The sequence below is a fragment of the Beauveria bassiana genome (assembly GCF_000280675.1).
Source record: "Beauveria bassiana ARSEF 2860 unplaced genomic scaffold BBA_S00018, whole genome shotgun sequence".
NCBI lineage: Eukaryota > Fungi > Ascomycota > Sordariomycetes > Hypocreales > Cordycipitaceae > Beauveria > Beauveria bassiana.
Window position 1 is genome coordinate 43823 of NW_007930853.1, and position 13306 is coordinate 57128.

The 13306-nt window shown below is 51.3% G+C and overlaps 3 protein-coding genes across 3 annotated transcripts; 1 reads left to right on the plus strand and 2 right to left on the minus strand.

The window, feature by feature from the left end:
• Window positions 1-159: 159 nt before the first annotated feature.
• Window positions 160-2082, minus strand: BBA_06222 (protealysin-like protein; the record flags this gene model as incomplete). The annotated part of the gene is made up of 4 exons (XM_008601319.1): window positions 160-978; window positions 1035-1360; window positions 1421-1705; window positions 1761-2082. 4 exons carry the CDS (start codon window positions 2080-2082, stop codon window positions 160-162), a joined length of 1752 nt encoding a protein of 583 aa, XP_008599541.1.
• A 1083-nt stretch (window positions 2083-3165) lies between these two features.
• Window positions 3166-3986, plus strand: BBA_06223 (uncharacterized protein; the record flags this gene model as incomplete). The annotated part of the gene is made up of 2 exons (XM_008601320.1): window positions 3166-3184; window positions 3784-3986. The coding sequence occupies 2 exons, from the start codon at window positions 3166-3168 to the stop codon at window positions 3984-3986; spliced, it is 222 nt and encodes a 73-aa protein (XP_008599542.1).
• Window positions 3987-6091: 2105 nt separating this feature from the next.
• BBA_06224 (ice nucleation protein) lies at window positions 6092-7291 on the minus strand (the record flags this gene model as incomplete). Its single annotated transcript, XM_008601321.1, has 2 exons — window positions 6092-7134; window positions 7195-7291. The coding sequence occupies 2 exons, from the start codon at window positions 7289-7291 to the stop codon at window positions 6092-6094; spliced, it is 1140 nt and encodes a 379-aa protein (XP_008599543.1).
• Window positions 7292-13306: the final 6015 nt, after the last annotated feature.

Consider the following 13306-nt stretch of genomic DNA (forward strand, 5'->3'; position numbering starts at 1 on the left):
TGCGAGCTCCTTCTACAAACGCTGCCAGCTGGCAACGGCCCGCCACGACCAAACACGATATTAGAATACAATTTCGTTCAAGGAGTAATTGTCAAGGTTTCTTTCTAGAAGATGTATATAAAAGCAATAAAACAGGGTGTAGTAGGTCAGTTAAGAGGGCTAATTGCAGCCGCAATCTCCTTCATCGTTGTCAGTCTTGTCATTTTTCCCATCACTTTTCCCATCATCTTTACCGCCGCCTGTACCGTCACCCTTGCCATCACATTTACCGTCTTTGCCTCCTTTTCCTCCTTTACCATCTTTGCCATTTTTGCCGCCATTGCCATCTTTGTCGTCGCCTTTACCATCGCCTTCATCATCGTCATTGCCATCACATCCGCCGTCTGTACCTCCTTTGCTATTCTTTCCATCCTTATCACCCTTGTCACTCTTGTTGCTCTTGTCGCCATTTTTTCCGTCACAGTCATCATCATCATCAGCGTCATCCTCAGCGTCATCGTCATCACCTTGGTCGTTGTCAGCATCGCCATCATCATCATCATCATTGTCGTTGTCAGCATCGCCATCATCATCATCATTATCGTTGTCAGCATCGCCATCATCATCATTGCAGTCATCGTCATCTTTGTCGCCATCGTCTTCGCCATCTGGGTCTTCGCCGTCTGGTTCGTCCAAAACACCTCGACTGACGCCGACGTCGTCCAAAGCCTTGCGAACGATTTTACCAGCCTTAAATTCTTCTTCGGCTACATCAACGGTGACATCCGCGAATTGCAAAAATGTGCATCTAGATGGTATTTTGCCCGAGTTCATGGTTTTCCACCAGATTTGGCCGGCCTTTTCCCACGAGTAGCCGCCAAATGCAGTGGCGGCAAGATAAAAAGCCTTGTTTGGGATGCCAGAAAAGATGTGGACACCGCCATTGTCTTCGTACATTTGCTTGAAATCCTTCATATGCGATACCTGAAGATCTTTTCCCTGTGAAAACTGATTAGTCCGTCATCTACGAGACAGCGGCTCACTGCAGCACTTACAAAGCGAGGGTCATTATAGGCAGTACCGGGCTCCTTCATGCTGCGGAGAGCCATGCCTTTGACACCAGGAAGGAGACAGTCTTCTCCGATGAGCCAATCAGCAGCATCAGACTCTTCGTCCTCGACCATTTGCTTTACCATGATGCCAAACACATCCGAGACGTGCTCGTTTAGAGCACCAGGCTGGCCTTGGTAGTCAAGGGGGCTAGTGTGCTCGGTAATAGCGTGCGTGAGCTCGTGGCCGATGACATCGACCGAGGCGGTAAAGTTATTGAGGAAATCGCCTCCATCTCCAAAAACCATCTGACGGACAGTTGGGTCCCAGACTGTGCTTGTCAGCGACAAGGCAAGAAGGAGGAACATGGACAAGTGGCCGCTCAACTTACATGCGTTTTCGTACTCCTCGCCGAAATGAACTGAGCTGATGACATCAGCATTCTTGTTGTCAGTCGAGATCCAGTCAAAGTGCTCTTTGTAAAATTTCAAGGTCGATCCGACGTTGTCAAAAGCTTCGTTGACAGCCTTATCCTTGGCAGCTTTTTGGCCTTCTTTTCGGATAAGCTTGCCTGGCAGGCTATCTTCGTTGGTAGTATGTTGGGCATCGTACACGGCACGGCATGTTTCCTTTCCTGACTTGGCCTGTGCATCGATACTTTTCTGGGCGTCTTTCTCTGTGCATATCGTTGTTAGCGGATGAGCAGAGCAGACTTGCATCTTGATGCGTACCTTGAGAAGACTTGTATTGCGCAATGACGCCTTCGACGTGCTCAAGGTTATCCTTTGCGCGCTTGCGCGTCTTCTCGTTGTTTACTTCAGCGTCAGATATTTGTCTGAATACGTGTGGAGGAACAATATGATGTCGCTGCTGGATGGTGTATCCCCGCGGCTGGGTAAGGGTGGCAAAGAGCTCTGTGCGGGCCAGAGACACCTTTTCGCGAGCAAGAAGGGATGCTTTGGCAGCCTTCCGAACTTTTTCAGAATTGCTAGTCGAGTCAGCAATGGCCTGCAAGAGATGGGGAGGGACGATATAGCAGCGTTGGTTGCACATGATGGAGAATTGGATATGTATACAGCGGAGGAGTGTCAGGGAAGTTGGAAAACGAAGAGGGATGATGAAAGAGAGTAGAAGATAATGAAAGGATGAAGAGATGAAGCAGACGGAAGATGAAGCATGGCCAAAAAGGCGATGTGTTTTATGTTTGCGCGGCAAGCTGATCGTTACTGCCCGACTGATGCGTCGTGGTCTGTAGTGCAACGGAAAGAACGACAAGGGTTGGGGACTCGGATCGATGCGGTGCTGTGTCGCTGGCCTCACAACAGGGGCAAGAAGAGGTAGACAGTCAGCTTTCAGCTTTCATGGCGATACCGTTTGCGAGCTGATTGAAGACGCACGTGGGTTGGCACATCCAGGCTGTTTGCACTACTTGGTCCTGGTTGCGAGCCATTTTGAGGAAGCCGAGTTCAATACGAGCAGGTGGCATCTGACAACGAAGTTCTCAGATTTTAGATGGCGTTGACTTTCTGGGAATCTCTTTTTCTCGATCGTTTCTTTTTTTTTTTTTTAAGCCCTCAGTTCCTTGCATCTGAACGATTCGGGAACAGCGGCAGAGCTTTGCAGTACGCTTATCGCAGTGTGTATTGCGGCGGTTTGCACCTATCGTAATATCCCCAACATCAACAGCGCTCTAGATTTAAATAAGATAGATTGTAGAAAACTCGATTAGCACTGGCTAGCAAGCCGCAGCTGTCCGGCCTGCCTCCAGGCCGCCACAAGTGCAAGCCACAACCAACGGCGTCATATAACTTCAAGTGAAATAGAAATGTTACCAGCCACCAGCCATCAACGACCACCCTGCGAAATAGGTCAGTCGTTAGTGGAATACCACTCGAGCAACTTGCCACGCAACATTCATTGAGCATCTGTTTGCTGTTCGAGCCTACCTGTTCTTGGAGGGGGCGGGACGGGCAGTCCCTACAGGGTCCTCTCTAGTGCAGGGTGGGACAAGCCGCCAAACTCGAGATCAAGTCAAACAGGACAAATATCAATCCATCTACAAGAACTAAACCACAACTGACTTATAACTCGAATAATGATTCACTTTGAAGAATTATGATGAGATTCGTTTCGTACATGGTCCAGATTTCCACCGGTAAGCGCCGCGTATCTCGGTGAGGTTTCCTGGGAAACAGACGGCCGGACAAGTTAGTCAGACGGGGTCTTCGACAGCCTCGACGCCGCCGCCCAATTCGCTTAGGCTTCCCCATGTATATAGTTGATGTAGGTATAAACTAGCGACATGCCTCATTCCCTCGTTACCCACAATCTTCGTCTCGTCAGCTACAACTCAACTGAGCATAAGTCACAGTCGCCAACATATATGCAGGCATTTGGCTAGTACCGCCGCTTTCCAACGACGGCCCGACGGAAGTGGTGTGCCACGTCGTCTGACGGGATTCAGAGGATATCTTCATCTTATCAAGATCCCTCAAGTATTGATGCAAATTTCTGGAACAATGGCGATACAGCCATATGCCATTGAGGCATGGGAATGCGCACTGCAGCGAGCTGTCTGTCGAGCTGGGGCCAGAGCGTAGCGAAGCCGGCGCGGGGTGCCATTGCGGCTTGTCATCCGTTCATTCGCAGTTTGCTCTTTGCTCTCGGTGTCTAAAACTCACCGCAATCTTTGTATATGCCGCTGTTAATGTCATGAAGATGGCTCATAGATGCATCTCTCATTGACCATTGTAGAGGCTGACCTCGGCGTCGTAGACCAGCCATGGTCATCGATCGATCGTCTGTTCCTCAAGGTCCTCGCCGAAAAGTACCAGAAGATGCTCGGATTCGATACCGAGGTGCTCCAGTCGCTTGACTTCGACCTCCGCCACTCAGTCGGTGACGTCGCGGCCGGGCTCGGCCGCAAGACGGACCCCACCGGCGTCGTCGTCCGGTAGATGGCCGCCATGGAAATACACGTTGCGTTTCGCGCCAACAGTACGTCTTTCTCCCACCATTTTCCAAGTAATTATTCTCTGCCTGCGGGAATCCTACGCAGAATTGAAAAAAATAGGGCCATGCTCTCGTCGACGCCCTTGACGCCGCTACGCTTGCCGGCAGCGGCTCCGACAATGGCGCGCCGGGCACGACCGCACCATACACTACCCCGTTGACTACGCCGCGTACATGGAGAATCCGGTCGGCAGCAACATTGAGGCTGTGCAATCGCTCCTCTACGACTCCGTAGAGGTGGAGGGGGGTGGGGGGCGCCTGATGATGGGCTGCGCGATGCATCAAGGGAATGGTAGTAATTGATGGTATGCAGTATCCTTGAAAACGTATGATGGTTGGCTTGTGACGACTTACCATGCGGAAGACTGCGAAAAAGGTTAGTGAATACGTGGCAATTGCTGAAAAGTCGGTAGATAACTCATCACCACTAATAATGCGACGCTGCGTGGAGGGAGCAAAGACATGGGATCTCACGTGGGTGCGACATTGTCATTGCCCAACTTTGGCAGGTGAACTTGTTTGACGGCATCGTCAAAGTAATAAGAAAAGAAAGTATTTTGAGTTGTATCTTTTTTTTTTTTTTGTTGTTTCTCTACTTATTTTCGAACAAATTTGGCATGAATATTTTGAATTCGTGGCCAGCCTAAAAAAGGGGGACCACATCACCCTAACAACGCGACAGCAATCATCTAGAATGTTTCACCTTTGAGAATTGCAATTCTCATTTGTAAAAACTTTACTTTTTGAAATGGAAATTGCCTTGCCCAAGTAGGCATGCATTTAACCTGCGGCTCGGGAACAGCACGTGCCCAACTCCGATCCTGATCATGCAGGTGTCCTTTTGTTGCATACCTTATATTACCTACCTCTGTGCAGACCCCCCCCCCACGCCAATCTTTGAAACTCCCCCGCCGTTCGTATCAAGACCATCTCGCATCCAGTATGGATACTGTACCTATACGGAAGTAGTAACAAAAAAAAACAAGCAATATTAATAGCACAAGCTTTTTGATGCCACAAAATGATGTACGCATGCGGACCAGTCCGCATTACGCCTTTTCCAGCTTTTTTGCTTCGTACATGCATCCACTGTGTGGGGGGTTTATGGCGTGTCCACCCACTACACAACTCCACTCCGTACTGGTACCTTGCATAGACAACACACACATTTGCAACCCCTTGTCTTTCAGCTTCTCGAAATCGAAAGAGGTGTCATTCTTCGAGATGACATGCCGCTTTTTCTCACGGCCAGACCGCCCCTGTGACCCTGTACTTATTCGACATGTGATATAAAAAATATGACGCATCAATAGGCCTGATGAAAAGAGTTGTACAGAGGAAAAAAAAAAAAGAATGAATGAGTGAGACATGGATGAATGTTTTGCTTTCTTCCAAGACAAATGCTCATGTGGAGGCGCAAAGACAAACTATTGATTGTACCCCAGAGACATTGTACAGCTGTAGCCTCGACCTTGCCGCTTTCGACGACAAGATTCTCTTCACCTTCTTCCAATTTTCATTTTTCTATATTTAAGCGAGAATTCCAGTCAGCCACAACCCCCAAAACTGTGCAATCATTTGCGTGCCAGTTGTAACTTGCAAGGATGAGAGTCTGACTCCTCGCCTTACCAGGCTGTGCAATTTACCCCTTGGTGGGGAGGTCGGGGACATTTCATCTTGGCACCTTGTAGGGATAGACGTCGAGACTCTTCGCGATAATAAGCCCGCCGAGGCGCTACTAGACTTGGTATTATTACAGGCCGCATCCATATAGACGAGGCCAAGCCAATTGATTCCCGAGCATAGTCAATTACAAGCAAACAAATATTGTGTATAGTTTATATTTCCATACTACTTCAAAAGAACAACTTCTAGGTATCCCATACAACCACACTCTCAACTCAGAGGCCGAATTCTAGTTGGCAATGCGCACACTCTACTATATATTAACAAGATCCGCTCGAATTTGTACACTTATTAAATCGTGTCTCAGAGTACCTCCTGAGCGACACTACCCCGTAGTCAACTGCAAACTGTCCGCTTTCCTCGCTTACAGGGCAAGGGCGGCGATGAAACCGAGAGCGACGGCGCCAAGGGCGAGGCCGGCCTTGGGAGCGCCGTTGGGGACACTGGTAGGAGCGCTGCCGCCGGTAGCGCTGCTGCCGGAGCGGGTGCTGGATTGGCCAGTAGAGTTGGCGGCAGACGAGGTGGCGCTGGTCAGGGTCGTGGCAGAGGTGGCAGAGGACGACGAGCCGGAGCTAGAGGCAGCCGAGCTGGTGGCAGAGCCGGTCGCGGAGCTGGTAGCCGATCCGGTGGCCGAGGAGCTACCGCTGGCAGACGATGAAGAAGAGCCGGAGCTGCCGTCGTCGAGCTTGATCTGGATCGACTTGGCGGAGCCGGAGCGGTCGCCGTAGACGTACTCCTTGATCTTCTTGTCCGTGGCCGAGGAGCCGCCAGCGTAGTCGGTCACCTTGACGCTCTTGTAGATGGCCGTGGCGGGGCCGTTGGAAAAGTCAGCAACACCGCCAGACCACTCAATGGTGCCGGGGGAGTTGCCGTCGTAACCGGCGACCCAGGCGCCAACCTTGACCTGCATGGGCGACTGGGGGAACTTGTCACCGACGTCCGAGGCCTTGAGGACACGGACCGACTGGCCGTTGATGAACCACTCGACCTTCTCGGCGGTCCAGTCGAACGAGTACGTGTGCGACTTGGTCAGGGGGCTGTCGACGGGGTGGAAGCCACCGCGGTTATAGGTGGAGTCGTCGCCCTTGGAGAAGTAGTTGGACTGGATCTGCTTGTTGTCGCCGCCGACAGTCTCGAAATCAACCTCGTCGAGGTCGTCGGATAGGAGAACGATCGAGGTAACGATGCCCTTGCCCTCGGCGGCCTGGACCTCAACCTCAACGTGACCGAAGAAAATGTAGTTGTCGGAGCGGAGCGTGGGAGCGTCGCCCTTCTTGCTCATGGGAAAGGTGGCGCCCTTGCCGTCGTAGGTGATCTTGGTACCCAGAGACTTGAAGCCATCGCACTCGCCCTTGGTGAAGTCGCAGTCCATGCCATCCTTGCCAAAGGCAGGATCAGCAGGGCAATCTGGATTTCAAAGGTTAGCGTGGACCGACTGAGTTTGGGCATGGGAAAATGACAACGTACCCTTCTTGAGGGGGTTGCACTCAGTCGAGGTCTGAGCAGCGACCAGGGAAGTGCTGGCAAGAGCCAGAATGGCGGCGGTGGAGAACTTGGCAAACATGATGTTGTTTCTGTTGATGGAAGCGAAGGTTTGTCTAAAAAAAATACGAGGCAAATAAAAGAAAAAGAGATATTAGGTTGCGAGTATAACAGCTGTATGTCGGTAGCGAGAGACTAGAATGGGTTCGACAAGGAAACGGACAGTGACACCAGAAGGAAGACGCAAGAGAGTTGAAAAGAAAAGAGGGCAGGAGGAGGACCCTAGGTCAGAGCGATGAGACGAGTGTTTTATTGTGTGGGAGGCGACGAGCTGGAGGTGCCTCCTGCCCCCCGGTCCGAAGCCCGCCCCCAGGCGAAAGCTGGGCAGACAAGGCAAGGTACAAAAAGGGCCAAGCTCGTGATGCGTACCTACTCCGTATTGGTAGGAACTCCGCCGAAGAGCCCACCCGCTAAGCCAGGGGGGGACTCGGCCCCTTTTGGGCAGCGCGAGTTACAGACTGGTACCTGGCTACCTGGTTGCCCATTTCGCAGATGCTTGCGCACACTGTGTTGCATCGAACCACCTGCTGACTAGTTGAAGAAGCAAATTAGGAGCCCCAAGGGTATCTATTCCGAAGGCATTGAGACTAGAAGGTGCCATCGGGGAAACTTGCTAGGTAGGTAGGCGGTCGCACTGATGCATAGTGTGGCGCACTGTGTTTTGCATGTGGCGTCGATGCTGTCAGGTACTGCCGTTGCTGAGCCGCCTGACAGGCTGCGAGGTAATCAACGTGCAACGCAACTCCTCTCAGCGCTTCCAATCGTGACAAGAACCTTTTCACGAGCGAAGCACCTTTGCTTGTTTGTCATGAAACAAGCAAAAGTTCAAAAGACCTTCTTTTCTTCATTTTTTTTCCCCCTCTTAATTACGACTTTTCTCAAGGTGTACGTGTGAGGACGCGCCATCACCAGATTCAATTCTTTACTACAGTGTCCTAGGGGCCTGGTTTGGCGCCTATGTTGCGACGGCGGCGGCGCGACGCCCTTGGCCCATCACAGTCGAGCAGAAATAAAAACTAAGAGGCCGGACTCGGTGGGGTCACACCGTGCGACGCCGCAGTGCACACCAGCCCGCCTACACTGGCTGTCAGCAGACAACCATCGTACAACAGCAAACACATGAGACGTCGTACTGCAGGTACTGTGCGTGATATCTACTTGCCCAAGTCTCAGAGTCGAGAGATGGATCTGGGAATAGATCTCTTCGACTAAAACGGCTTTTTGTTCTTTTTAAAGACCGACCAGAAAATCCTTGACTGTGGAAAAAATAATGGAGTGACGACTCTGCATCTGGAAATAGATACAGCAAGACGCTCGAGTGCAATGATTGCTGAGTGACCATCGTATTTCAGCACCTCCAGCCTCTACTTTTCGTTTGTCTGACTCTGTCTGCCACTCGATGTAGTGGCAAAACACAACACCCAGTCTCACCATCGATTAATCACTGCCACATCCTTTAGCGTTGTTACGTTACCGTGCAGCTGTTCCTAATGGGCACTGTGCTTGCGACCAGCCAGCCGTGTGCTTGGGCTTGAGAGACGAAGAAATGCAATCATCATCGGATCGTTTCAACGCTAGATACGGATTAAATGCAACTCAATCATGGCTAGTCCATAACCGAGTCCAAATACGGGCATAGCAGAGACATTGCCCTTTCACTGCCCACAAGGAAGTTAAAAAGCATAACTAGTCATCTGGCATCTTTTCGTTGCGGCGTCATCCTGCATGCCAATTCGTATAAATATCATCTTTTAGTGCCTTTTCCAACGGGTGGCCCCGCTCTAAGAGGGGCTGTGCGCGTTGGCGCCAGGCTTTGGCTGGCATTTTTTGCCTCTGCAACCAAAAGCAACAAAGAAGGGGACCAAGGACAACAGGAAAACTTCCAAGTCACTAGAGACAAATCGCGCTAATGAACGTCATTCCCGCTCCTTGTGCCTATTTTTATACACTGGCCCAGAAGAATGACGATGAGCCCCGTCTTGGCCCCTTTCGCCAGGGTCGCTTACCTTTCTATTTTGGCTTCTTATCGGCAGCCGTTGGGAATGCAGCCTCGCTATTAGGGAAGCCGGCAATGACGCTGAGCCACACACTGCCAACTTGCCTATATTCGGCATACCGGCATCCCTTCGTGTGGCTGATGTCGCTAGCCCGGCACTCTAGTGCCGCCTTGCTCGGTTCTTGAGCGCCGGCCTTGAACCTCGTCTGCTCTATTAGGAATGGATAGGGGGGCCGGACTCGGCGCTGTCATTTCCACTGCTTCTCTTTGTCGCCATACCGCCGTTAATATTCCGACGCGACGTACTCCGTACAGTGGCTGGAAAACGAGCCCCGTGCCATTGCGCCAAGTCCCCGGCAAACCAACACCTTCACAGCCCGACAACAGTCAGCCAATCTCACCGGAACGCTTCCGCCATCTCATTGTGCGCCGAAAGGTAGAGGATGAACCGCTTTGTCTTGTTTCATGGCTTCAAAAAGCCACTGCTTCTCTAGAGAATCGATGAAATGGTGTGCTTCGTGAGATAGCCGTGCTAGCTCAAGCTCATCAACACAATCAAGGGCGCCGACGTTTGCAGCCGCCAGAACCAAATTGAGCTGTAGTCGTACACTCTTGTACTGGTCGCCCGAAAATCACCTCAGTTCAAATTTGGATTTGTTGGCCGCCAGTAAATCGCCTGGGGTCTCGGATGAAGCTTCTCTTGCAAATCAGCATGTTTCACAGACTCTGCGGGCGCTGCCTTCATTCCAGTCCGCCACAACCGCCACCCATTGTTTCTAAATGCGGTGTGCTATTTTTTCAAGAATGCGCTTGGTAACGGCGAGATATGGCACTTTGATGCTCGGCCTTTTTTCGGCGAAGTCACCCTGGCAGTGTTTGTAAAAGTCGGTCGTTGTGCAACTCGCGGCTAATAATCAGCGTTCGTCATCTGTCAATCGTGCAGCTTGAATTAATGCCAACGAAGATGCTACAGTCAGCTATGGGATCGGCCAGTAATAAGTTAATCCTGATCGTCATTGTAGTCGACCTTCGATGATTCGGTTCGAGACTACGCCGAACATAGCCGCCGGACAACGTTTTCTTGCATCACTGCCAAGCGACCAAAAGAGGCTCGACACCTGCGAATGGGCAAGTTGGTTTCGGGCGCGCCCCAGCCATCGGCCCTAATTACCTTCGGCGGCTGATTCAGAAAGCCTGTGGCTAGGCAAATCTCTGTTGCTTCTAGGAGCTCTTGTGTAGACAAGATACGTGGTCTGTCTGTGGCAATGCATGGCTCAACCCATCGCCACGCACTGTACAAACTAGAGTGTTGAAGTCCTGCGCAGCATGTTGAAGTCCTCATGTGTCTTGAAGCTTGTCTCCGCCTACATCGAATTGTGACTCTCATGGCGGACCCAGTCCGATCCCGAAGATGTTTGCCGACCTGGTCGATGGACCTTGGCGCGGGATGAACGCGCTGCATGGCTGGGTATGATCCGTGAAGCTAGGTAGTTCAAAGCGTGTGATTCCCCTTGTCACATTGTCACATAGTTAGCCTTGCCTCTTTCTTTCGTTGTTTAATTTGAGCTTTTTTTTTTTCAAAATGTCTCAGCTTGGGCGGCCGCTATGCTCTCCTATTTTGAGAACTACCAAGGCCGATCATGCGCTCGCATCGCCGAGATTCCTTTGTAATTCATGGTACAGCGACCAAATTCGTCTTTTTAGGCCCATTGCCATTGCCCACTACCCCTGTTGTCCAACCGCGTATTCTCCGCGCAGGCTGACAGAGTGCTTGCGTTCTCTCCACATCTAGACGCGGGGAACATAGTGGTCGCAATTGTGTCGCTACGCAGTCCTTAAAAGAAGCATGAAATGGCAGTGGCCGGAACGGGAGATATCGCGCGGGGTACTAGCATGAGACCGCACCCTATTAAGGCGCATGTTGAGCGTTGAGCGATAAGAATACCTCAAAATGATCCATTGAAAAGAATGCAGCATCGCCTTGGCGAAATCTCCGTATTACAAAAATGGATAATGATACGAGCGCCCCAGTTCCAGACCTCGGCTATCGCTGAGTAACAGAGTTCGTCTGATTGTGGTGTGGCACCTGACGCACTCAAGAGGATGCAGCCTAAAGATAGCTATCCAAGCCTTGTTGTCAACGGCCATGGCTGCTTTCTCGTGTTTAAGTCTTTAATTAACTGGCCAGGGCTTGGTCCTAGTAGCTAATACTTGCAGGGCAAGCCCTAAGGTTCGTATCGGGGGTCGGGGCCCAGTATCAGGGTCAAAGTGCGACTGGTCCCATTTTCTTGAAAAGTCAATTGCAGCTCTGACAAGTATTGTACGTCTGCATGCATCTCGCCAAACGCAACGTTGCTGAGCAATTTTCCAGAAGGTCGTGCAAGAACATTTGGGGTAAAGTTGCTAGCCCTATCTGTGCATCGTCAAGGGGTGGTTTAGCACTAGCCGAAAGCCGTTTGAGTTTGCAAGCCACAGTTGTAACACGCGGCGCAAAGTTAAAATGGCCAGGTGCAGCTCGGGCAGACAGGTGAGCGCTGCAAGAAGCAGTCGAGACTCGAATTGTATTGTCTTCTGCGCTTGGGCGTTTAGTTACAGGCTGGCAGCTTGCATCAGGACGGCAAATGCCGGCTTGTCAGTAGAGTACTGATCGAGACATGTCGAGGATGCGCGGGCAGGAGGAACTATACAGGAGGGACTATACGGATAGCTCGCCAACTCGCTGAATTGTTCGGTGAGGGCGGCTGGGTTCATTGGACAGATAGGTGAGGGTGATTGACAGAGAGAGATGTAGGCGTTTTGCAGCTGAGGGGGCTGCTTTAGCGCGAGTAGTATTGCAGTCGGCAGTTTATTGGCGTTATCTGCAGCGAAACTTGGGGCAACTGAGTAGATCATTCTTCGATGGTCCATTGATATTTCCCGAAGGGACAGTGGTCTGCATGAAAGTCCAGGGCCCTAGTCCATGAATATGACATGCGCCAGACCCCGGTCTGCATGGCAGGTGGCATGCATTGACCTGGCAGCTAACACGACGAGTCAAGATGGAGATTGACAAGCGGATGACTGGATGGTGTTGGCGAGGATGAGTCACAGGTTGAAGCTAGTGACGAGATAGCTAGGCCAACAGGGCATTGTTTGTTGGTTGAGAGGCGTGGTTGAGGAAGCGGTATATTGTACGATAGGACGGACAGCGGGATGGGAGAGGGAGCAAGAGAAGGAGAAGGCAATCGAAAAGTGGTGGATAATGATGGATGGTGGCGGATGGCGATGGAAGACCATGTGGAAACAAACGATGTGACGGAGATGCATGATGGTAATCTGCATGCACCTGTGCAAGTGTGACAAACGCACAGGTGGCAGCAACAAGACTTATTACATGTCGTTTGACCGTTGAATGAGCCTGTCAACCTGTTTACCTGTCAACCTGTCTACTGCACTCCGTAAGCTTGTGAGCCTCGTGTGACAGTGGGCTGAGGCGGGCTGTTAGCGAGCTGATACCATGTTAGCGGACTCGCTACTCGCTAGGTACCTTAGCGGCGGCGGGCGCTGGGACCAGCTCGTCAAAGCCTGAAGGTGGGTCCTGACCAGGCCTGTCCCAGGCCTTTGCAGTCATCAAAGCCTGTCAATGAGAGCCCAAGGTAGACAGGATACGAAGGACGCTTTGTCAAAATACGTGGGAGAATGTCAGCTCAAGCCCCAACTTCGAGAAAGAAGTAAAACAAGGACAACGAAACTCTCCGGTGGTTACAAATTATCTTGGCATTCTTGGCCCCCTGTCGATGCAGATTATACCTGAAATCGCAGCCTGCAAAGCTCAAGACGGCCAATCCCCATGCTGGTACAGTGCTTCCCTGCTCCATCCACATCGGTTTTGACCGTGCGTTATCTGCAAAGACGCCCTCGTTCCATCAAGTGATTGGGGCCAACGCCCCTACATTTGCTTCGTTGCCCATCTTTGCCCATCTTTGGTGTGGTGTCATCTCTTTGTTTAATGCTGTTGATGTGCTGGTGTTGCGATTTCAAAGGTGGTGGCCCCAGTACGTA